General features: G+C 38.2%; 1 protein-coding gene across 1 annotated transcript in view; it reads right to left on the bottom strand.

Moving 5' to 3' along the window:
- Window positions 1-14,059, bottom strand: part of LOC148423195 (contactin-associated protein-like 5) — a 156,710-nt gene that overhangs the window by 28,463 nt on the left and 114,188 nt on the right. Inside the window, exons 14-18 of the mRNA XM_088414813.1 lie at window positions 7,183-7,339; window positions 6,542-6,669; window positions 5,280-5,450; window positions 3,027-3,245; window positions 748-987 (exon numbers count right to left, since the gene is read on the bottom strand). Coding sequence (XP_088270939.1) covers window positions 748-987; window positions 3,027-3,245; window positions 5,280-5,450; window positions 6,542-6,669; window positions 7,183-7,339 — 915 coding nt within the window. The remainder of the gene's footprint in view (window positions 1-747; window positions 988-3,026; window positions 3,246-5,279; window positions 5,451-6,541; window positions 6,670-7,182; window positions 7,340-14,059) is intronic.

The raw sequence follows: 14,059 nt of genomic DNA on the forward strand, positions 1-14,059 counted from the left end.
ATTGAAGAAGTTTGAATTTCATCTCACAGCAACAATGTCAATATTTACTGCAATTGTATCAATATAGTTTTCTAAGGACAATGTTTTAGGAGCTACCAGAAGGTGTTTTTTTTTCAGTGAAAAGTAATCAGGTATCTAACAAATTTTGTGATTTTTGTTTCTTTTTTTTTCTCGTTTGAAAACAAACATTTCCTTTTTTTGTTTTCAAGTCTAAAATACAACAATTACACCAAATAGCAGCCGCTAGAGGAGCCTGAGGTCCATTACTCCCAGACTGGCAAAGAGCCTTTACCCACAAGCTGTCCGGATTCTCAACAAATCCCTCACAAACTAATCTGCCTCCTACTGCATGCATAAACAATATCTTGCACATTTTTTTTCACTACATGATATTTTGCATTACACATTGTCTCTGTTTGTTGTTTATTGCTATTTATTTATTGCTCAATCATGGAATGTAGTCTGCTGCTCGGGGAAGTGAACTGAATAAGAATTCCATTGTATTGTACAACACATACATATAACAAAAAAATCTCTTGAATCTTAAAATTGCAGTTGTGGGATTTTCATAGAACAGCGGTTATATTCAAGAGCACATGGTTATAAATGGATATTCTGTGTTTGGTTTTCAAGTGGTCGCGACAAAAATGTTGCCTGATGCCAGAAAATGCATTTTTGTCTCATAAGAGACATAACAGAACACTGCAAAATTAGTCCCTAACCGTAATGCAGCGAATGCAGTTTTACCTTGGTTACATGATGTCCCGGCATAGGCTGACTGCGAGCAGTCGCAAGCGTAGCCATTGCTTTTCTCGATGCACCGCCCCCTGTTGTGACAAAGACTACTGGAGCCACTGCAGTAGCCAGGGCACCCGGCGCTTACGCCCGGCGTCACTTTGGCCCGCTCCTCCAGGTCCAAGCTCCGCCCATTCACTGTCAGCCTCCTCATACAGCCCAAGAAGCCCCTCTGCAGCGATGTCGTTCCGCCTGTGACAGGAATAATTTAGCTGCATGTAGTGATGAATTAACTATTTGATTTAACTAATTTTATGGTTATTGTGGATTCATAATTATCTGTGGGAGAATGGATCAATTTCTGAATTTATTTGAAATGCTACCTCATTAGCTCTCTCATTTTGGACTGGATCGTTCCAAATCAATCTGCTTCTCATACTGACAGATAATCTAGACTTTGCCCACGTTAAATTAAAAAGACCCAACAGTCATAACGGATGTAAATTGCGAAGCTAAGAATGATAACAGCAAGTCAGTAGAAAGCATGTTAAAGAAGGATTCTTATTTATCTAAAAATGATTCACCACAGGCCACAAATATAGAGATTATTGTAGAAGTACCAAAAAGATGTTTAGTACAGTACATAAGTATGAATCAATACATGGATTACTAATGCAGATTGATGGAAAGTGAGAATTGAAAGAAAAATAACACCCTCTGACTAAAATGAAATGTAGTCAGTTTTTTTTAACTCCGTTTTTTTAACGTACAGTTTTTACATATTATGTGGATTGTAGAAGAAAAAATGTAATATCTTAAGTCAGACCTTAGCATATTAAAAAAAAAAAAAACTAGCTGATGTTCTAGTAAGATTTTTTATATTTTTTTAACCAGCAAAAATGACAAATTATTTTAGGCATGGGACGATATCAGATTCTGAAAGTATGATAACTGTGATCAAAAATATCACAGTATCGCGGTATCACAGTATTATAATTACAGCTCACGAAATATATCATTTTAAAATATTAATCATAATCATAATTGATACACTTTTCTTGTGGTAGGTATTCATTGTACCCAGCTTATAGTGGCATTAAAGCCGACAAAAAAAAGAAAATGAATGCAGCAGCAGAGACGAACTTACTTATGATATACAATGAGAGCTACATTTGTGGGTACCCGTTAAGGTAGATGATGCAGGAGGGGGGAAAAAAACACTTAGATGGTTTTAAATAACCGTGACTTCTAAAACCGCAATATAAGAGATTTCTTATCTAAAAGAAATAACTTCAATATTAATGAATATTTATCAACAAAAAATAATCAACAGTAAGAGGTGGTACTTGGCAGTCTGGTCGAACCATTCTGGTTTGGGGGAGAATCTGGGTTTGCAAAATAATGAAATAACCTACTGAACATAACATTTGTTTTATGAACTTATATTTACCTGAAACATTGAATTAATTAATTGTTCTTTAAGTATTTTTTGTTTCTTTGTTTGTTTTATTTAAAATCTTGAGTCTTAAGTTCCTTCAAGTTGAGAACCACTGCTCTAAACTATGTCTTTGATGAAAGCAGATGACAAATGGTTCAAGGCTCAACAAACATTGGTCATATATATATATATATATATATATATATATATATATATATATATATATATATATATATATATATATATATATATATATATATATATATATATATATATATATATATATATATACTGTATGTATGTGTGTGTGTGTGTGTGTGTGTGTGTGCGTGTGTTTGTAAGGAGAGTTAAAAAAGTTGACAATATGACCTGTTGAGATTCATTGTTGTGAACGAGAGACAGGGTTGAGGAAGGGATAAGGAAATTATGTGTTATATAAGTCAAGGGACTCTAGTGACATTTTTCAAATAGTGACTCAGAAGAAGAAGTGACTTTTCCTGGTGTTACTAGAGCTTTTGAAAGACTGACTCCCTCTAAGCTATTCGAGCCCTCAAAGCAGGAGATATTTAGCCCTGCAAACGCAAAGCCGCTGTTCGTTAAATCTCCCTGTGAGTGTCACTAATGGAGTAAGTGTTTCATTACCAAGATGCCAAATTGCATGTACAAATTATCTGTGTGGATCTATGTATGTGGGGCATGCAACGAATGCATCAGTTTATTGTACTAACATAGCCCTCATGCCGACTACTTGCCTTAACAATCAAGAGAAAAAGTAAAAAGCGTGGTGCTGTATGCCCGCTGGAGTATTTAAGACTTGATTTGTCAATGCATCTGTATAAGAAGTTGAGCTTACCTACAAAAAGCTGGCTGCTTAACTTCAAGGGCAGCTGACGGTCTGCAGGAGCGGACAGAAAGCGTGCAGGCAGCTGGTCGACCTGCAGCGAGGCCTCTTTGACATTGTGCTCCGCCCTTACGTAATGCCACTGCCGGTCATTCAGCGGCATGTGCGACTTGACGGCCAGGACCACTGCGCCACTTCCGACATCAAAGGAAAACGACACCGTGGATGGAGCTGATAGGCCACAAAGACACACATAATAGGATGAACAAGACTCGGATGCGGATTCTTCCCTCGACGCAAACGACGGCACAATACACCCCGCTCAGGTTTGTCTACAAAGCTCCCCTGTAATCAACAGTAAATAACACCAGCACCTCTACAACAACAAACAATCCACGGCTGCTTTTGCTTTTGAATGGAATTGCACTGTGCACTCGTCATGCTGCCCGACAAATACTAGTCTCACAGAGCCCCGAGTGCAGTCCTTCATTATTTACATACATTTTCATAGCAGATTGCATTACCCTCAAAGGAGGCTTCTAATATTCCAACACTCTCGCTGTCTTTGTGTGCCTTTATCGAGGTCAAATTCAAGTATGTTCAACATTTTGCCCTCTTACAGTTGAGGTATGTTCTATATTTATCCACACATAATTTATATATAATTCTACACATTGCTGTGCTTGTGTTATCATGGTAAAAAAAAAATTGTTGAGAAAAATATACGATTTAAGCCCCCCCCGCACATTATTTTTGTCGTTTCATTGTTTGTTTTGTTTCCGGTGGATCTTGACATATTGGTGGCTCGGCATCTGACAACTACAAATTATATTGGAGGTTTATCAGTGTTTTTTTAAATATTAGTTTGTGTTTAGAAAGATAATTCAATGAGCAATTGGGCATCTATTAGATGTAGATTTTTGGTGTCTGCTTCACTCACCCAAAGGGGTAGTGACGGCACTGGCTTGATGTATATATGTATTAGGGCTACAAAATTAATCAAATTTTAATCGCGATCATGATATCTGCTGCCAATTAAGATGATCCTCTTTGATATTAACGTTTAAAAAGCTGGCTACCTACAGTGTACATGTCAAATCAAGCACTTTGTCAACCTACCAGCAGTAGGAAAATGCAAAGTTAAGACTTTATTATGGCGAGAAGGGCGGCATCAAGGCTTGGTTTATGTTTATGTTTGATGCGACTCACGCGTCAAATGACATCTTTTTGGCAACCACGCGGCATCTTGCGCGCCCAGACCTCCAGCAACGCTTACCTATCTTACCTTTAACACACAGAAAACATGGCAGACGAACTATTGCTTATGGTAGTTCGCCGGTAAAAACACCTATTTGTCTGAAAAAGACTACCTAAATACCAACAACTCCTGGCAAGCACACACACTGAGGAGAGATGGCAATGTTTCCCACATGTTTGCATGACAAAAACCTTCGCTTTTTAATCATCCTAATATATTATTGACCAGTGTGAAATGGCGTTGAGTTTGTTACCTGATTCCTAATATATACCGTGCTGGCTGTCAAGTAAGACCCATTGGATTGAATTTAGTTTGAAATGACTGAAAATGGCATTTTGACTGCTTAACGAATTGAAAATCTGCTTAAAAGTAAATAATATGCTTGGTTCTAAGTATGCTTCATTTTTTTTCATTGGTTTGCACTCAAGTAGGTTAGCTGTGTTGCCCAGGTGCTAAGTTTTTAAATTTGTTTTAACTATTATTTACTTTCTTTCTTTATTTTTAGTTGATTATTATTATTTGTAAATATCAAGTCTTGAAGCATTGTTTATATACTGCTTGTTAAAAGAAAGACAATAAATAGACATGTTTAACCAAACATGATTGTTAATTGTGATTAATAATCGTGATTTCAATATTGACCAAAAAAAATTGTGATTATTATTTTGGACATAATAGTGCAGCCTTTATAATTATGGGTGTGAGTCGTTCTTGTGAAACAAATTTTACATTACAAAATGTGTAAACTGACTTCATCATGCCTGGCAGAGTGAAATAGATAGCATAGAAATAGAAATATATGAATAAATACATGACTGAATGAATAATGAATGAATGAATGATAAATGATGTTTGTTTATGTTTAATTTGTAGCGCAAGAAGTCCTAATAGATGATATAATATTTATGCAGCACAGCAAACTTTTTATACAGTTTTCTCCAATATAAGATAATACAAGAATGTTGTGGTGCTCTTGTGCATTGTTGCGGCACATGATGTTGACTCACAGCTGAGTTCCACTCTGACGAAGTCTTTGAGGCCCAGGCTCTCCACGAAAACTCCAGAGGGAGCACTCGTTTTGAAGTAGAAGGAGATGTCTGAGGCAGGCTCAGCTGGTGAGGTGGAGAAATAGAGGTATGATGACTCTTGGTAGAAGGTGGCTGCATTCCACATGGACCCTGAAGGAGAAACAGACAAAAATAAATGCATATACTACAGCTAATCGAGTATGGATGCAAAAAGCCGAGTAAAGAGAAGTGAGAAATATTACAGAGTAGTGGGGCCACATTTAAATGAAAGGAGGTACCGAAGACCCACTGTTGAAGGAATTTAGTTGTAATGTTGTGAGATTAACATACCTTAATGGAGAGAAAAGAGTTGTTGGCAAAAACAGTTATATTTCCTTAGAACTAGTATCATTTATTTAGACTTTACACAAATCAGATTGGCTGGATCGTCAGATATTCTACTGGGACCCAGTCCATTAATTTGGCGCAATAGTAGAAGCAATCAAACTTTATTAGTAGATTATAAAGCAGCTTTCTGACAACTCCATTCACTCCCAAAATGAATAAACAACTGTCTTATATTTTATTTTATTAGTATTTCCGTACCAGTTTATCTTTTAACAGCAAGGTATAACATGTAGTGCAACATTTATATCAGGGAACCTTTCCTCAAGTGCAATCCCAATATAATAATACTCAAAAGAATAACAATAATAAGTCAAATAATAACTCTAAACTCTCAATAGCATAATAACTTCATGTCAATATGACCAACCTTGTTCAACTGTAAACACACAAAAGAAACAGGTAAAGCTTACTTTATCAGTTCATTCCCCATCTACAAATCCCAATCTCAAAATTGATCCATATATAAGGCACACCTAATTATAAGGCACACATCAGCTTTTTTTTTTTTTAAAAAAAAAGGCTTTTAGGTGCGCCCTAAAGTGCGGAAAATACGGTATTTGTTTTAAAAAAACTAAAAACTAAAATTAAGTTGAACTGTATTTTTGTAGGCAAGTAAAAAAACTACTCACATTTTCTTAATGGACTTATAGTACATGTTTTAAGACATAACAGGATGACAACGAAGAGCCATCAGTTAGTATTTTTTTTGTTCTAGCAAACATCTATATACAGTGACATATTTGTGAATAGAGCTAAATATGAGTTCTTTTTTTCTCTCAATATTTGGACTTATTTATTAGGTATGTTCCTGCGTGTGGTCAAGACCTTCATCCAGTATATGAGTGATCACCTACTGTCTCCATAACAACGCAGAGGGCCGATGCGGTAGACAGCCTGTGAGCCAGCTCTGCCGATATCTCCAATCACTATCTGGCTCACTGGTAGGTGGTCTTTGTAGGAGAGGACGCCTGTATCGTTGGCCCTGTGACAGACATCGAACAAATGAGTGAATAAGCAAACACAAATGCGAGGGGGGGGTGGGGTGTTCCCCTCGGGGCCTGGACGCCACAACGGGAATCGAGATAAAGGTTCCCATTCTTCTGCATTAGCACAGAAGGCAGAGTAAAGACATTAAAGCAATTCATCACGAGGGAGACAAGCGCCTTTGGAAATATGCAAACAGGGCTGAATCCAGGCTGGATTTGGAGTTTGGAGTGGATTAACGCACAAAATGCAAAGACACTTCAAGCGTTTAATACAGCAAAATTCAAATGAAGGTTTAGCTGCTCCTCGCAAAATTTCAAATAGTTTTCATTTTTCTCTGTAACGTCAAAACAAACTACAACGGACAGAGTTCAGTTTTAAAGTTGAATTCTAACTGGGTTAGCATGCCGACAGACATTGCTTAACATTTTCTGAAAATACATCATTAAAGGAAGGTGAATGAAAACACATCTCATGAGCATTGCAATTTACACAGTTATTGGTAACAAACCAGATATCTGCATCAGCGTCACAGTTGCAGAAGAAGTTCATGTCCACACAGTTCTCCTCCACGCTACAAGAGCACTGCTGGATTCCCGGCAGGTAACCTCCCCAATAGCTCCGCTTCTCACCACGTCGATCTAGCCACCACGACATTGGACTGCCATCTGCAATAGAGCAAAGTGCCGGTTAAGGATTGACAAGCTACATCGACACATACGTAGATACATGCCTAAAATTCCTCCTTGGCACAGACCCTTAAACAGTACAATTCGAGGCGATCATCTAATTCTCAGGTAAAATCAAGCAGCTATTTCAAGGTGCATACCAATCAGGAAATTATATAGTCTTTCAAATACATGCCAACAGTTTGTCCTTGGCATAGCCTCTAAAACTGGGCAGCCATTAAGCGAACTAACCCTCCCCAGGAGGTCTGCCTCTTGCTATGTCAGGACAACAGTCTAACATCAACAGTGCCAGTCCAGACGATCAGGGATAATCACGTAATCCTATGGCAAAATCCTGCATTAACACTAAGGTTTTCCAGCACAAAATATGACATATCATTGGAAACTGACCAATCAATTGCTTGTATACAAATACAGTTGGTGAGTGATTTAGGACAGCCCCAACATACTATGTTACAAGGTCAAGTGTTCTGTAGGCAAATCTTTTATATGTATCATGTTTCACCATGACTGGTAAACCTTCCTTTTTTCATTCGTTAATACAAAAATAAACACATTTCAAGTCCACCCTGAAAGCTCATGTATGAAACTGACAAAAAAATAATTGACATTTTTCCTCTGGTTATGTTTTATTATGAGTCATATTATAAATGTTCTTTTTGTTATCTATTTTGTTAAACTGTCGTCTTTATTTGGATAAATGTTTGGTTTTCAACGGATCGACAAGCGGATCGGTGCAGCGTCCGCTGTAATGCGGACTTTGTACCGGTCTGTCGTGGTAAATAAAGAGCTGAACCCAAAGGCGAAGCTCTCTATTTACCGGTCGATCTACGTTCCTGCACTCATCTATGGTCACGAGCTGTGTGTCTTGACCGAAAGAGCAAGATCCCGGATACAAACGGACAGAATTAGGGTGTCTGGGCTCTCCCTTAGAGATAGGGTGAGAAGCTCAGTCATCCGATTCCAAGAGACTCAGTCTCAAGCCACTGCTCCTCCGTGTTGAGAGGAGCTCGTTGAGGTGGTTCGGGCATATTGTTTGGATGCCTCCCGGACGCCTTCCTTGAGAGGTGTTGCGGGCATGTCCCACCCCGGGCACACTGTAAAGTCTACAGTATGTCTCTCGGCTGGCCTGGGAACGCCTGGACGATGTGGCCGAGAAGAGGGAAGTCTGGTTTTCTCTGCTGTGGCAGCTGCCCCCACGACCCAACCCCAGGTAAGCGGAAGACAATGGATGGATGGATGATTTTTTTTCAATTTTAGTTTATTCAATTTTCATTCATTAATTCATTTTCATGGATTCCTCACTACAATTGAATAAATAAAGGTATCAAGTTTACATTTCTATTTAATGCACAGTGCTTCTTGTGCTTCTCGAACGCTTCCGCGTTATTTCATGTAACCACTATTGCTGCTGAAATAATTCCCATTTCACCATTGTTGAACTAATAAAGGTTATATTGTCCTACCTTTAGGATATCAATCACTTGGCTCGTCCAAATACCAACTGCGTCTAAATAAATTGAAAAGGTGAAGGACATCCATTGTTATGTTGCAGCCATGTTGTGCACTGAGTCCCAGAAGACACCCCTAAGCACGACCCAGTTGTTACTTACGCAAGGACAAAATGGCGGTTTCAGCCATATAAGTTTGGGCAATGGGCCAAAGATCAGCATCTGGCATTTTTTTTAATCCTCCAGTTTGACTATGGCCCTTATTTTTATCATCTCAACAACTTGAAAGGATTCTAAAAGTGAAAACTGATTTACTTTGAGTCTGACTTTCAGCTGTATTTTTTTTCATATATATTTTGTCCATCTCAAGTTTCTCTCTTTTTCACATGGTTTAAATTTAGAGAAGCAAATACTGGAGATGCTTTTAACATCTACACAGTACTCGGCATGCATGCAGAGAGGGTTTATACCAATGCATTTGGACAGAAGCTATGAGATCTGGAACTCTTTTAAAGTTTAAAGTCCTTCACTATGTTCATTTGCTCGTAAAATATTGATACTTAAATGCAGCTACACGGCCTTGAGAATAAAATCTGCTTCATTTTAGCATTTTGGGCCTTGAAATCTAAAGTGATCACGACTTCACAACAACAAAGATTGTGCTTAAAGAATGCTTGTGTAGGGGGCGCCACAGCTAGCGATACCTAACAAGCCCCATGCGAATGTAACTGAAGCCAGAGTCACGCCATAAAAAATGACCTTTCATCGCCTCCTCTGCGGGGTTAAGTACGGCGGCCTCAATCATCGCTCACACACCTAAGCCTGCATTGCAAATGAAGCCGGTACGCAGGGAAAAGCCCATTAAGCCTCTTGTCACTAAACATAATCAAGTGTCACATGCTGCAGTGCTCTCTGCCCATCCAGCATGCATTAGAGTCGCATTAGGCAGCGCATTTATGTATGGCCACAAAAGTCATATTAGTCTAAGTCACACAGCGGGACTCAGACACCGGCAATTCTCTCTGAAATCACGTCTGAATAGGATGCAATGACCTATGACTAACAGTCTAATGCCTTATTAAGACCAAAATGAGAAAAAGTTCTTTTGTAAGCACTGGCAAAAAGAGCAGAAGACAAGAAAACCAATGTGGGCGAGTACAATATCAGAATGCAAGCTAATTTTTGGCTACCAAGGTCAGAAATATAGCGTTCTTTATTGTCTTTAGCATCAGCTGCCATACTTGATTGGCCCGATTATTTTAAAAACACTAATCAGCCCCCTGAAAATAAGAAAAGGCGACAATCAATACTTCCGGTGCGAGATGTCGCGATAACCTTGGCTAGCCTGCAAATTAATGAATGAGAAGCCTGATGTTGTTGAGCAAGTGCGGCTCTAAGCCCCGCCATCAGAGAGCCCTGTGGTGTTTATCACGACGCAATCTGGGTTGTTGGCGCCTAGAAAATCCTGAAAATACAAACTGCAAACTAATCAGTTTTATGCCTGTTGTTCTATTGGATTTGCAGCTGTAATGTCACCTTTTTAGTGATGACTGGAGAGCCCGCTTTTCTGCTTACTAAATAAAACGTTCACCTCTAGCAACAACAACAAACTAAGACGAGTGGAACTTTTAGTCAGGTTGTGAAAATCGATGCAAGTTACAGGTTATGAGGATTTGCTAATTCTATCCATGGTTAAGCCGAAATGTCTAAAGAATAAAACAACTGAGGAAGACAAATTAGCCTTTGATTGTCTTCCTTTAACCCTTTCACTAAATATTTTTTTTTTTCAAAGGAAACAAAACCTATGGCATATATTACTTGTTTATAAGTCTTGGATATTTGGAAAATTAGTTTAAATAACTTCATAGATTAGGTTACAGGCCCTGGGAATTTTGTCCCAATGTTGTTTGTTGTTGTTGTTTTAATATCATTTTATAATAATAATAATAATAATAATAATAATAATAATAATAATAATAATAATAATAATAATAATTTGTCCCAATGTTGTTTTTTGTTGTTGTTTTAATATAATTTTATAATAATAATAATAGTGTGCCAGAGAAGTGAAAATGATCACCAAACGCCTACAATACAATCTATAGTGTAATCTATAGCAACACACATATATAGCACATATTATCAATAGTATTTCCACAGTACTACATTTTTAATACACAAGAAATTGTGAATTGTGAAAGGCAAGCTAGCTTGTTAACAGTGGGCCCAGCTCTGGCTTGTTGTGAATGGAAAAGTTGCTAAATGCCACTAGAATCTGTAGAAAGGTGTGCAATGAACCACTAGGATGCAGGATTTCATCATATCTACCATTCAAATATCAAATAGAAGAAAAATACTTCCTCTAGTGGCAGTTAGCAGCATAGGTGATGACATCATAATTGTTTGATGCGCAGTAAGCAGACTGAACATTCTGAAGCAATGTCATGCTAACCTTTGGCATTCTCACCCTTATTTCATATACATTTGCGAAAAAAAGTGCTTCAACTAAATATCCCAAAAAGTTTGTTGCAATGTATTAAGAAACAGAGCTGCTTTTGCTTTTAAGACCCCCAAAACAAGGAGAAGAATAATATATTTTCGTATGCACAACGGCAATCTGGGATTTGCACAATAAGTAGTAGAAAAATGTGTTTGTGACACACAATATCATTAGGGTGAATGCTTGACTCTCAGCACTTGCACAATGACTCTAAATATAGCAGCAGGATGTTGGCGGTTTTCTGCAAGGTAATTACTTCTTCACTGTTGTCTTAATGACGGCCGCATGGCTCCCACTGACAAACGTCAGTCATTACAGATGAGGCGAGGAACACCTGCTCGTCGAATCATCCAGAGTTGAGCATAGTAACGTGGACATTAAATGTCTGAACGACATCTGCATCTTAAGTGAAAAGCAGACGGGAAAGCTGGCAGAAGGAGGTCACGTAATCCAGCCTCCTCGACTCAGCTAGCAGAGTTTGCTTGGATGCGAGCTCAGATGTTCTTGGCAAAGGAAGGCATTTATACACTCGGCAGGCTGGTTGCAACAGCTGTTGTTGATTGTCTTTTCTGTAAATTAAAGCGATAAACGTCCATAAAGTCGCTTGATGCCGTCGTAGGGAGAGTGTTTACCTGGCACAGAAATCTTCTTTGTGTCTTCAAGTTTCAATCAAGCAAGACACAAAGACATATTTTGGAATCGCTCCACGGGAGATTTTGAAGCAAAGAGTCTTTGCATACAACTAAGCGACTGTGTTTAACAAGATGGAGCTTTCTCTCCTGCCTACTCTGCATCAAACTCCATGGGTCACAGCTTGCCCCAATCAAACCTAAGAAGAATCGGTTTTGATTTTGGTGTAATCCTGGCTTGATTTATACTATTCCTGAACAAACCGCTTCCCGATTGGCCTAGTGAAAGCTGTACTTCATTAAATGCTACCCTTTGATAAATGGTAAAAATACTACCTCTATAGAGCCTATATCATAATTTCACATTGGACAAGCAAAAGTATGCACTGATTTGCTGAGAAGTGTTTCCTGACTCGGGGCACTATACTTCCTAATTGTCTTACATGGGATGCAAAGTGTTCTGTAACTGAGACAAGTAAGGAGGACCCCCGGTTTACGGCATCCCTAGCTTACGTTTATTTCACGTTAGAAAGTGGAATGCGAAATGTTTTCGTCCCCTTGTAATGGAATTTTCCCCGCCTTAGGGCATCAACAACAATTTCTCTCGCGCGGCCCCAAAATTCCAAAATTCAAACTTGGCAGTCAGTGTGCATACGTATGACTGTGCGAGTCACTCGCCTCACACCATGTTCATACGTCACTGCATAAGTCACTAAGATGCTGGTCTGCTATTGGTCGGTGTCACGGTGTCACTAAGATGCCAATATGCTAATAGCTGAAATCCTACTCACAATGTCTAAGAGATGCTGCCTCTCTCTCTCTCTTTGTTTTTTATTCGCTCAGTTCACAATCTTGCATGTTTCATAAAGACTTGATCTCATGTGAGTGCTTACGATATCGTATTTATTGTGCATTTTAGTGCTTGATTCAAACTTTAATTGGTTAGCCATGGGTCCCAAGATTGCCAGTGATGTTAAAGGGAGAAGTAAAAGGACCATTACTATGGAAACGAAGATGGAGATAATCCAGAAATACGAAGAAGGCATGTGAATTGTTACCCTCGCTAGGGTAAAATAAAATAAAAAAAAAACCAAACAATTAAATAAAATGTCATTTTCCTTTGTGCGTACTGTATATATTTTTTAAAAATGTTATTCAATTATAAAAATTTATATTATATATAAGTAGTATTCACTTTACAATTTTGTTATTTTTTCACATTTATTTTTACATTACATTTTTACAATGTGTATATAAAATGTTGATGTTTTTACGACGATTTATCCCAACTCCAAAATGGAATAACGTGGTATAGCCAGGGTCCACTGTAGTGCTTGACCCTGCGTTGGTCCATTGGGGTGATTGGACACCCCCTTTTTTTTTTTTAAACGATTATTATTTCTATTTTACAATTTTGGTCTCTCTCTCTTTCCAGGTATTTTCATAACTCATTGAACCAGTTGTATGATTAACCCTATGTTTTTGTATTAGGGTTGGCAAAACTCCATATGACCAACCAACTATGTTGGGATACAAATCAGGTCAAATTAAATCTCACTAAGATATACTAACAGAACCAGAATGTACCGGGTAGTGTCGTTGGAAGAATTGAAGTGCAAACTCATTGGGTTACATAAGAGTGAGTGCTTCATCTTTGGGTTATGACAGATCAAGTCTCTCTAAGGTACTCTAAGGTTAAAAGCTAGTCAAAGAAAATGCTACTTCATTGGCAAAGGGAAAGGACAATTATACGATTATGCTGGTTAGATTTTAACGTGTTATGCATGACCTGGGTTTTTTAATTAAGGGAATCCCAGTAGAATTCCCGCTGATTGTGATACAGGATGGTGTTTTCTGATACAGCAATTGCTTCTTATAACGTCAAAAGGAGGCAGGTCCTTTCTGATTTGGTTCTAAAAATTCATATGCTTCCTGATTGGCATTAAAGAGTAATATGCTGATGGTGTTAAAAGCCTAAAATAAGTGATTTGCTATGTTATTGTGTCACAGGAAGTCTCATTCTTCCTGAATGGGTTACAGACGGCAGGTGCTTCCTGATCTTTAAGTGCCTCTGATTGCATTAGACTTAGTAAGAAGCTTCCTAATTGGATTACATGAG

The sequence above is a fragment of the Hippichthys cyanospilos genome, chromosome 5, assembly GCF_059441005.1.
Source record: "Hippichthys cyanospilos isolate Australia breed blue-spotted pipefish chromosome 5, RoL_Hcya_1.0, whole genome shotgun sequence".
Classification (NCBI taxonomy): Eukaryota; Metazoa; Chordata; class Actinopteri; order Syngnathiformes; family Syngnathidae; genus Hippichthys; species Hippichthys cyanospilos.